This window comes from Poromitra crassiceps (assembly GCF_964638095.1).
Source record: "Poromitra crassiceps genome assembly, chromosome: 1".
Lineage (NCBI taxonomy): Eukaryota > Metazoa > Chordata > Actinopteri > Beryciformes > Melamphaidae > Poromitra > Poromitra crassiceps.
In genome coordinates, this window is record NC_139623.1 from 122230914 (window position 1) to 122242949 (window position 12036).

Below are 12036 nucleotides of genomic sequence, written 5' to 3' on the forward strand. Positions count from 1 at the left end.
CTGGTTGTATTGTTTAATCAGCATGTCCTTAATATTTTCCATTGAGATCCGATTAACTGACACTGACTTTGTTCCAGATTCCTCCATAGCAGAACAAGAGTTGAGTGGGCCATTGACCACCCATCCTAGACGTGTCTTGACTGCGTATGGTCCATTTCCTTGACTGTTTATTATTTGCCAAGGTTCCATGGCTTTAGGAACGTCCATTCCTATCAAGATTTCAATGTCCGCATCGATCTCCTTCAGTTGAATTCCACTGAGATAAGGCCATCTTTTCAGATCAGACTGGTTGAGTAGATTTTCCTTGGAAACGGGAATCTTGGCTTGTGTATATACTTTAGGCAAGTCAATATCCACCCCCATCTAGATTGCCTACCTCAAGTCCTTTGAGTTCATAGCTCTTGACAGGTCCTTCTTGTCCCATTGTTCGCAGGAGAATTTGCGTTCTGCGTCCTTTTGCATTCAGCTGATTCATGAGGCTCTCAGTGCAAAATGTCGCCGAGCTTCCTGGATCCAGAAAAGCATAGGTTGTAATAGACTTGTTTCCTTTTGCGACTTTAACTTGAACCGGCACAATTGCTAGTGCACATTCTCTGCCGGCCCCTGTTCCTTGATCTGCTGAGACTAGTGCACTGTTGATGGAGGTTTCATTTGAATTTGTGGGAGTCAGGTGTTGTGCAGTTTCCTGTTTTAAGTTTTTGCCATCAATGTGCAGCAATGTTGGATGCTTTCGCTGACATGTCTGGCAATCCAGTTTTCTTTTGCACTCTTTGCTCATGTGACCTTTCTTTAAGCATCCAAAGCAGTGGCCATTCCTTTTCAGATGTTCCACCTTTTTCTCATGTGGCTCTGATCTAAATCGAAAGCAATCCCCTATTGCATGTTTGCCTTTACAGAAGCTACATGAGGCCTGAATAGCAACCTGTATGCTAGTGTGCTGCTGCACTTTAGGTGTTTGTTGTTTGGTGCTGCATTCTTCAACTGCTGCCACAGTGGTAACAAAGCTACTGCGTCTTCTCGGTGCTCTTAAGTCAGATGTTTTAATCTTTGAGATCAACCTTTTAGGTTGAGTAGTTGGATCTTTATCTTTAATGTCTCCAAACACAGGGTGCAGTAAGATGTTAGCCTGTGTTTCCATAAATTCCACCAGATGTATGAATCGAGCCCTTGTGTTTGTTTTTTGGAATTTCTCATACGCTGTAGTCCGCCATCGTTCTCTGAGCTTGTATGGGAGCTTGGATAATATCAGTCTTAAAGTAGATGTAACATCCAGTTCATCCATGTACTCCAAGTCTTGCATAGCATTGCAACATTCCCTCAGGTATAAGGCATATGCATGGAGTGATTTCCCCTCATCTGCTTTAACAGCTGTCCAGTGAAGTGCTTTATCCAGGTATGCATTTGCGATCTTCATCTCATCACCAAAATGTGTCTTTAACAGTCGCATAGCTTCTGAATATCCTCTTCGCACATTCATGTGCAGACAGCTGCTCACTATAGCTCTGGCTGGACCTGCTGTGAACTGTTCAAGAAAGTAGAGCCTATCCTGGCAGCTACTTGTCTTGTCCTCAATTGAGTATTTAAATGCAAGCATGAAAGACTGATAAGATAGCGGATCCCCATCAAACACTGGGACTTCTCTTTTCGGTAATAGGGAGATATTTTGCTGTCTTATTATAAGATCAGCAATTTCATTTTGTTTTTGCACCATAGCACTGAGATCTTCGTGCGATACATTACTGACGTCATGATCTTCCAACTGTGGGAGAGATGCACTTGTGGCTCTTTGAAGGCTACTGCTGATGTGTCCCACTGCCCCCTGTCGTTGGGTATTAGGTACTGCAGGCCCTTGAGAACTACTGTGGATGTGTCCCACTGCCCTCTGCAGTGGGGTCTTTGGTAGTGCAGTCAATTGAATGAATTCCACAGGAGAAGTGTCAGAATCCAGTGTATATTCCACCTTTGGTGCTGATTCCACCGTTCCTTGATCAAAATATTCATTCATAGCATCCACTTGTGACTCAGACTCATCATTGCTTAGGAGTATTTTCATTTTGGCATCTGCTGCTGCTATTTGTGCCTCCAACTCCACTTTTTCCATCTTTGCTTTGATCACAGTTTCTTCCATCCTTAAAGCATGTATGTCCTTTAAAGCAGCAGATCGGGCCTCCAGAGCTGCCTTTTCAGCTGCTGCCATTTTAGCTGCAGAGGAGGCCCTAGAGGAGGCTCTTGATGATGATTTTGAGCCTTTTGATGATTTTGAGCCTTTTGTTGCAACAGAGATACTGTCCTGGGGACTGACTTTTGTCTGTGCAATTTGTTCATTTCTCCAAGTTTCAACTTGCATTAAAAAATTAGTGAAATTCATCATTCTGGGTTTATACCACTCAGTCTGGTCTTTCTCCTTTTCATCCTCTGATAAAAGCTGTTGCACTCGTTGATGCACCTCTTTGAGTTCATCAACAGCTTGGCTCAACACGTCCACATTGATATTAACATGATCCACATTTCCACCATCCACAAGCAACGGTTTTGTCTCATTTAATTTCCTTGTGCATCCTGCAAGTTTTCCTTTGCGAGTTGCAATCAGAGATTTTAGGAGTTCCTCTGCCTCAGCCGCAGTCTTAGGTGGGCTGGTCATTTTGTCTTGGACACTTTTTATCCACAAGCTGCTTTTATCTTCTTTGACATCAGTTGAATTAGTATCAATTTTACTGCTTAATCCTCCGCTATTTTGCGTTGCATGTATTTACACAGACATCCTTTAAATCATCAGATGCGCTGTTGGCATGCTTCCATTCAAAACACCTTCATAGCGCGTAAAAGCGCTTCCATTCATATTTCCCCGTTGCGGACTGTAGCGCGTCATAGCGCTTCACTTCGCCATCCAGTACGTAAAGCCCAAGCGTATTCATTCATAAATCGTTTATTTGGCTTGGTTTACTCACGACCGCCGTTTCCATTCACAAAGCTGGTCGCGTCCGGGGATCCACTTCACACGGACATCAAGCTTGAATTCTCCTTTCCTCGTTTGTCTTTCTTGAAAACCAGCTCGCCCGTCATTGCTTTTTGCGTCTTTGCGCAGAGTTTTCCGACTTTGTTTTGACTAATCCACCATTCCATTTAGTCACCAGCAGGTTAGATGCAGGAGTTGCCGACACACATTCATTGTAAAGCACGCACGGAGAAGTTGTACTATCAACATAGAATTTAATAAACAAACTCCGGTTTACTTTTCCATATGAACAAAATAATATAAAACACAGGATCGACAAACTAGTATATCTTGTCTTATAAGTGAAGCGATGCGGTCGGAAAACTGTAGCTCTCCGCCGTCTAACCACACCTGTTCCACATTTCATTCATTAACTTAAGGTACTACAGAGGGGAGGAGCGTCACCCACGTCACCCCCCAGTCATCATCAGGTAAGTATATCAGGTAACTATTCATTTCAATATCAATTTAAATACAGGTAAGTCGTAATGGTAAGTAAATCTCATTAATTACATATTTCATCAATCTGAATAAAAATAGAATTCAAAATATATTTTCTTTTACAGGTTTCCTTATTTAACTTAAATATTCCCAACATGGCTCCAACAAATGGAGTTTACTTGTTTTCTTGGTTATTGGTTTTTATTCCTGTTTATTTAACATATTTGTTTTATGTAATGTTTTAACTGTTTGAAATAAATCTTCTCAATCAAAAATCTTCTTCTCAATCAATCAATAGAATAGAATAGAATAGAAAAGAACAGAACAGAATTTCATTTCATTTAATTTCATTTAATTTCATTTAATTTCATTTAATTGAACAGAATAACAATAAAAATTCTATTTGTGTGAGTGAGTTAGCAGAAATTGTGTTTCGTGTAATGGAGCCAGATTTTTGAATTAGGTAATTAGGGCCGACTAAATGCGTACAAATTGCTAATTAGTGGCCAAAATGAGTCAACACAGGCTCAGTACAATGGAGAGCTCCATTCGTTACTGCTGGAAGACACCTGAGCGGAGGAGCACAGCTGAGTGGAGTTGGAATCAGCCAGGGAAGTGGATATGAAAACCCTCTGGGGAGAGAGGAGAGGCTGCATGCCAACTGAGTGAGGCCTGACTAAATGGCCAGTCACACAGAGACGGGTATTCCGTTTAAGATTAGAGCTACATGAGATGAGAGCTACTTACAAAATCTAAAACTAGTCGCAAGCTACTTCTTTTCCCCTTGTCCCCCCAAGTACATATTTAGCACATTTTAACAGTATTATATTATTTATTTAACATTATTTAATGATGTCATAATGTTAAATACTGTAGATACTGAGTTAGCTATACATGATTGGGATTTAGTTTATGCATAATTTCTTTTTCTTTTTCTTTGGAGAGCTATTTATTGATGGCCCAAGATCACAATCTACCTATTGGGCACCCCTGCGCTAGTAGAATAGAATAGAATAGAATAGAATCTGACCGCAGGCCCACAGGTCGACTGCCTTGCCGTACGGATCCTTCCGCAAAACTTCTGGAGACAAATAACCTGGAGTCCCAGCAAAACCTGCACACACATGCACACACACACACACACACACACACACACACACACACACACACACACACACACACACACCAATTTGTTAGAGTTAAAGGAGAACTTCACAGAAAAATTATGCTGTTTTATTTTGCACATGATCTCACACATATCCGAAAACTGTAAACAGTTTAATGTAATTTGTGCATGAATGACATCACTGGTCCACAACTTAAATAAAATCTCAATAACTGTTAAACTAAATGCATGTCAGCAAAACTGTTTACAGTTTTTGGATATGTGTGAGATTGTGTGCAAAATAAATTAGCATTGTTTTTCAGTGAAGTTCTCCTTTAGGTAAACAGTTAAAGAACAAAGACAGAAAGTGCTAGTAGTTGTAGTAGTAGTAGTAGTAGTACAGTAGTAGTGTATTACTGTAGTAGTAGTAGTATTAGTACAGTAGTAGTGTAGTAGCATGGTAGTAGTAGTAGTACAGTAGTAGTGTAGTACTGTAGTAGTAGTAGTAGTAGTAGTGTAGTAGCACGGTAGTAGTAGTAGTACAGTAGTACTGTAGTAGTAGTAGTGTAGTAGCACGGTAGTAGTAGTAGTACAGTAGTAGTGTATTACTGTAGTAGTACTAGTAGTACAGTACTAGTGTAGTACTGTAGTAGTAGTAGTAGTAGTAGTAGTACAGTAGTAGTGTATTACTGTAGTAGTAGTAGTAGTAGTAGTAGTAGTGTAGTAGCACGGTAGTAGTAGTAGTACAGTAGTAGTGTATTACTGTAGTAGTAGTAGTAGTAGTGTAGTAGCATGGTAGTAGTAGTAGTACAGTAGTAGTGTATTACTGTAGTAGTAGTAGTAGTAGTACAGTACTAGTGTAGTACTGTAGTAGTAGTAGTAGTACAGTAGTAGTGGAGTAGTAGTACATTAGTAGTGTAATAATAGTACTGTAGTAGTGTAGTAGTAGTACAGTAATAGTGTAGTAGTACTGTAGTACAGTAGTGGTGCAGTAGATACTCAGGACATACCAAACCAGGCCTGCTGCTCTCCCTCCACCTCGATGGCCAGGCCGAAGTCGGCCAGCTTCACGGCGGCTCCTTTGGACTTGGAGGCCAGCAGCAGATTCTCTGGCTGAGACACAGGAGACAAGCTCACCACTAGCTCTGCCCATTGGATTACATTATGAACACTAACAAAGCTAACAAGACCTTAAATATACGGTGTGATGACACCAGTCGGCTAACAGCAGGGAAAAAACCATCTGTGCCCATGCAGCTTTATCACAGGTATGACAGACAGACAGACAGACAGATCTACAGTACCTTCAGGTCTCGATGGACCACACCCATCTGGTGACAGTGAAGCACCGCCTCCAAAATCTGCTGAATACAGTGACTGGAGAGAGAGAGAGAGAGAGAGAGAGAGAGAGAGAGAGAGAGGGACAGAGAAAGAGAGAGATAGATCTATAAATCTATTATAAAATATAAGTCTATAAAGGTCCAATGTCCCAACAAATCTTGGTATCATGGTAGTGGCATAGCAGGTATTTAGAGTAAATTTGCTGAAGAAAACTTTTCTTTCGAGTCATTTTCTGAGTCACTGCTGCTGTCACTGCTCTCAAGTGTTGCAGTATATATCCTGTTGCATTTGTCCTATGTAGCATGGAACCTTCTTAGTGCAGGAACAGTTCTGCTGGCAGCCTTCCACACATCTACATGAGATTCTCTTGTACATCGACACAGGCCAGGCTGGCTGTGTAGATGGAAATGGAACAGCATTTCCATCATTTAGAGACCATCCAAATCCTGTGCATGAGTGAATTTCTGGCTTGCTGATGTGTGCATTCTTGTCAATGATGGTTTGCCAGAGCAGCCCTTTTCAGGTGCAGGAGAAGTGCATTCTATGCTGGGGGTAGTACTGTTGCTCAGGAACTTGTATGCTCTCAGTTTGCCCAGATCAGAATCTTCAAAGTGATCAGCTGTGGTTGTGTACACAGCTGTGGTGAGGTCTCGCACCTGGTTGAGGAGGTCATATATTATGCCTGGCATCGGTGGGGTTCTCACCAAACTCTTCAAGGGCAGGTATGTCCAGACTCATGCTGCTCTTGAACCATACCTTCTTGCCAGTGAACAGCCCGTTCTCACTCCGAACGCATCTCAGAGCCTTTATTTTAGCGACGTGCTGCTTACCGCTTTGGGAAGCCTATCTCGTTTGATAGAATGTGCTCCGGGAAGCAGTGTAGAGTTGCGACGGTTGTACCATCCAGGGGACGGGAGCACCACCCTGGTTTGGGGCTAGGGTCTCCAGGGGAGACCAGGGTGAAGGGTCTATCAAACGAGATAGGCTTCCCAAAGTGGTAAGTAGATGCACAAATGGCACTTGACAAACTGTGGCTCCTGGATGAGTTCAGAGTGAGAACGTGTTGCAGAGAAATATGAATAACTACTTGTATCTCTACCACTTGGACTGTGGATGAAGAGCATGCTGTGTGCCATGGCACGACACTGTGAAGGTCCCACTGCCACAAGATAGGTAGGTGCCTTCGGGACTGTTCTCACTCACAGCTCTGGTAGATCTCTGAGGTGTGTTGCACCATAGTACAGGCACATGGTAATGATGTCGGTGTCAATGGCATGGATGACAACTCGTGAGTCAACACCACACTCTTCATCTCTTATTTGAATCCACCACCCATGTAGATATGAGTTGGGCCGAGAAGCTCCAGTTGCTCACTCTCGCATCATTTCACACAAAGGAAACTGTGAAGGTTTGCTTTGATAGATGACACTGCGAAAAAACTCCTGTGGATCAGGAGCTGTGTACTGCTCGCTGACTTCATATACTTTGGCTGGTTTTGATTGGGTGTATCTGTTTTGCTGCTCAGCTGACTTAAGGCTGGTCTACTGTACCTAAACTTACCGAATGCGAGCACACTCACAACTCAAGTTGCATTAAGGTGCAAGGCCACACAAAGTCACAAGAGTAATAGAAGAAGTAGGCCAGCACTCAAAAATGTCCTTTCAGAAATGTAATATGTCACCTGGGACGGCACATAACAAACGTTTCAGCGTCAAGCCTTCATCAGCGTTGTCACAACGCTGATGAAGGCTGCTCTCTGCTCTCCTACCAACCAATGCACCGGCCATCAGTGCTTCATGTACCTCTGGGGCTGTTTCTGACTATGGGAGAGGATTATTTCCTGTGTATTTAATTGCCACATGACTCTGTTGTTGTTGTTTATTGTGCAATACTGTGTTTACTTGGTTAAATTTTAACCAAATAAATTGTTTTAACTGTTGTCATGTACAGTATGTCTTGGGATAATTTTAGCAACTCAAAATTTTGTTATGGGGCTGGTAGTAGTTACATCTAAACTGGCGCCAAAAGCGCTATTTGCAGTAGATGTCGCATAGGTTGAGGCGATGTCTCGTCATAGACGCTGGGTTAGCTGGCTCAGCCTGGCTGGGGGCGTGGTCAGGGTGACACACAAGACGTCTGCTCAGATGTGCGTTTACTGCGGGGGTAAATCCCCCGTTCTATCGATTCAGCAAAGTTAGAATTTAGCTGATAGCCCAGCCCAGGCAGACACGATCGGGGATTTAACCACCGCAGTAAACGCACATCTGAGCAGACGTCTTGTGTTCTGCTCTAGAACCCCCAAACCTGTAGTTTAGAGCCGCAGCACCGTCCTTTGGTGAGTCAGCCCATTGAGATATATCGGCGGTTTTACCCCACTCGCGCGCCAGCCGTATAACATTTTGTGGGCGTTCCCACACATGCCGACTGTCTCTATTGTTTGGACCCAGTAGCTTTCCAGTAGCTAGTTGATGAGGTTGTGATCGTTGATGGTCCTTGATATCATTTCTGTGTCCCAACCTTTCATAACATTCCATGTCTGATTTCCATGAAAAAATTGGGGTTTGCCCCCTGGGTATAAAATAAGTTTTGAAGGCCATCTTGTTTTTATAAGGAAAATAATTTTATTTGAAAACTATAATAAAAACACATTGAATAAAACAAGGTAGGCTGTTGTTTTTAACATCTTTTAAATAAAATATTTTGGATAAAAAAAAAAACATTTATGAATGACTTATGGTATTTAAATACCACAAAAATGAAAATATACTGTAGTCTCTTGAGACGGTGGCTCGCTTGAGGGAACACTCATTTTACGGATATTTGGCGCCATCTGTTGTTGTATCGACGTATTTCCAGGAAGAAGAAGAAAGTCTATATTGAGACCAATACAGTAATAATAGAAAGAGGTAGAATGCGGTGATGGATGAGGTTTTCTTACCTGGCATCAGCTTCACTGTAATATTCTCTGGCTACAATATCCTCAAATAACTCTCCACCTGTTACACTGAGAGGGAGAGAGAAGAGGGGGGAGGGAGAGGGAGGGAGAGATAGAGAGAGAGAGAAAGTGAAACAGGAGTCTGCTAGACCATGATCATGTGAACTCACATCCTGTTTGGTTCTGTGGATCAGTCTGGTCTCCAGCCCGCCCCCAGCCATTTACACAAATTACAAAGTCCACGGGCCAATAAGGGACCTGCCTCATAGTTGACAACGTGACCAGCCAATCAGGGACACCACTGGCAAAACAGTAATGGCGTCTCCCGAAGTAACGAGTGGTAACCTTAACGTTAGTAGAGTAAACACAACCATAAGTACAGTTATTAGATAGACTCAATAACAACAATTAAACAAAAACAAGAGTATGCACCAGACGAGTTTCTCAGAGGAAAATACATTTTTGCTGGATTCAGATTGGATTTGGCGATGCTGATTGGCTGAAGGAGTTGTTGTCAAGGTAAGTAGTCCCGCCCACTGAAATCTCTGTGGACAGCTTGGAGTCCAGACTGATACATACAGCCCAACAGGATAACCAGAAGTTATCAGGATAGTTTTTACCAAGGCTGAGAGGTGGCATCAACATCCCAAAAACTACAGTACAGATAATGACAGACATAACACTTTACAATAATGGTACATTAATTAAGGGGATTTGACCGTAAGCTAGCTCTTATCTTTACCTCAACCCAACCATAATACCTTAGTTAACATGAACACCATAAGTACATGAGACACATTAGTTACCTGTTAAAGGAGAATTCTGTTTTTTTATAACTTGGACCTTATTTTCGTCTTTTTTTTTTAATGATTTCTAACTCACCCTGAAAAGAAATGTTCCAAATCCATCCACCACAACGCAATAATGACCCCATCCACGGCCTGAAACAGGTAAAATGCGGGCATGTGCAATGTGTGTATTTACCTACTATAAATAGCTTATTTTCTAACATGCAACAATTCATATTGTTATTATATCATAGTGACAGCAAGGCAGCTGTAATTTACCTTGTTGAGGGCGAGTTGAAAGGTTGAAAGCACTTCACAACAGGGCGAGTTGGAAGCACATCCGGGGCTGAGCAGAGTAGCTATCTATAGCTCAATAAACCTAGCATGCTAAAAACATCATGGACGATGCAATTGAATTCGATGGCCGTGTGTATTTATATGAGCTGGAATAACGTGGATCGTTTGGAGGAGCAGAAGAACGGGAGCTTTTGTGATGGACAGCAGAGAGACAGGGTAAACAAACAGGCTTCCTGCAACAAGGTAAATTACAGCTGCCATTATCTTGCTGTCACTATGATATAATAACCATAGGAATTGCTGCATGTTAGAAAATAAGCTATTTATAGTAGGTAAATACACACATTGTTTCAGCCGTGGCTGGGCTCGTTATTGCATTGTGGTGGATGGATTTGGAACATTTCTTTTCATGGTGAGTTAGAATGAATAAAAAAAGCAGAAAATAAGGTCCAGGTTGTCATTTTTTTTTTTAAATAACCCTTAATTAAGGTATACCTTCAGTAGGATAGAATAGAACTGAACTGAACTCACAGGTCGAAGATGAGGTAATGATGTGCCTCCTCAGAAATACTGTCATGTAGCCGGACTGCAGGAAAGAAAGAAAGAAAGAAAGAAAGGGATGGTAACTGATCATCTACAGTGACAGTTGATTGAAAGCTATTTTTCAACCTGGAACCTATTTTCATATTTGTTTATGTATAACTAAATCAGGTGAACATATTTTTTTTATTTGGTGCAGTATTGGCCAAGATTGCTTCTGTTGGCTGCTGCTTTTTCCACATGTCCCTACTGCACTGAGCAAGCTTGTTTTTACCACTGAGAGGATCGAATTATTCCATCATGACATTATTAGAAAGATATATCATTTTCCCTCTGTCCCCCCCCCCCCCGAATTTTATCCCATTTTTATTCCCTATTAGTGCTAAACTTTAATTTATTTATCCTGGTTGCTGCTCCACCCTCTGCCGATCTGGGGAGAGTCGAAACTGGCTCCATGCTTCCTCCAAGACATGGGCAGTAGCCAGCCGCTTCTTTTCACCTGACAGGGGAAGCTTCACCAGTAGGACATAGCACGTGGGAGGATCACGCTATTCCAACGAGTTCCCCTCCCTCCGAACAGGCGCCCCTAACAACCAGAGGAGGCACCACTTCAGCAACCAGGATATTGCAGGTTTTGGTGTGGTGTTCCTATATGAAGGAAACCCCCAGGGGGCACGGAGAGAACATGCAAACTCCACACAGAAAGGCCCTTTTGACGACCCCACCCGGGTGGTGGGCACTCGAGGACATGCGGACGGGCACGCACTCCTTCAGCGCTCACAGCGTCCCAGGTGGGAATCGAACCCAGGACCTTCTAGCTGTGAGGTGACAGCGCTTACCACTGCACCACCATGCCCCCTTAATTTTCCCTCTGGTTGATCTACGTCTCGCTCAAGTTTCACGAGAGTTGCGTCTTTTTCCAGAAGTCAGCTGTTGTGGGGAAAGCAAAGGGGCTGCCATCTTTGTTTGGGGTAACAGATAGCTGGCAGCTCCATGTTTCGCTTGGAGTATCCTAACCGTGTAGCTGAAGGATTTTGTAAGTGAGGGCTGAATATTTTCCTGATTTTGGGAATATGGACGATGCATTTGAATTCGATGGCCGCTCGTGTTTATTTGAGCCAGAGTAATGCTATTATGGATACTGTCATGATGATGAGTGAAGACGCGGTTTTAATACTTCTTAGTTACTTAGTTCCTAATGCAATCAATGTAGTCAATAAACTACAGTAATGCGAACAGGGGAGTGTAGGCTGTGCACATGAGAACTGAGGAGTGCAATAGTGAGTGCGTTTACACATGCACACAATAAACGGATAACAGAATAATCAGGTAACTGGCAATAATCTGATATCCGCGTTTACATGTACATGCACTTAGTAAATAGCGGGAACTCACCTCAAAGTGCATGAGTGGACATTGACGGCAATGAATAAACCTGATGACTCAGCAGTAACCTAGATGTGTTTATCAGTTTTCTCATAAACTAATAATGGCCTTTATCCAATAAAGGATGCTGTTTACATGACACCTGAATAATCAGGTAACTCCGCTAATAAACAGTTTATTAGTGTGCATGTAAACACACTGATTGACT

General features: G+C 42.4%; 1 protein-coding gene across 1 annotated transcript in view; it reads right to left on the bottom strand.

Annotated features, from left to right (window-relative positions):
- The window catches only part of camk2a (calcium/calmodulin-dependent protein kinase II alpha), a gene marked incomplete at its 5' end in the record, with an annotated part of 65474 nt that overhangs the window by 25859 nt on the left and 27579 nt on the right, over positions 1 to 12036 (bottom strand). Inside the window, 5 exons of the mRNA XM_083646698.1 lie at positions 4467 to 4550; positions 5552 to 5654; positions 5846 to 5918; positions 8821 to 8886; positions 10434 to 10488. Of these exons, the coding sequence (XP_083502824.1) occupies positions 4467 to 4550; positions 5552 to 5654; positions 5846 to 5918; positions 8821 to 8886; positions 10434 to 10488 (381 nt within the window). The remainder of the gene's footprint in view (positions 1 to 4466; positions 4551 to 5551; positions 5655 to 5845; positions 5919 to 8820; positions 8887 to 10433; positions 10489 to 12036) is intronic.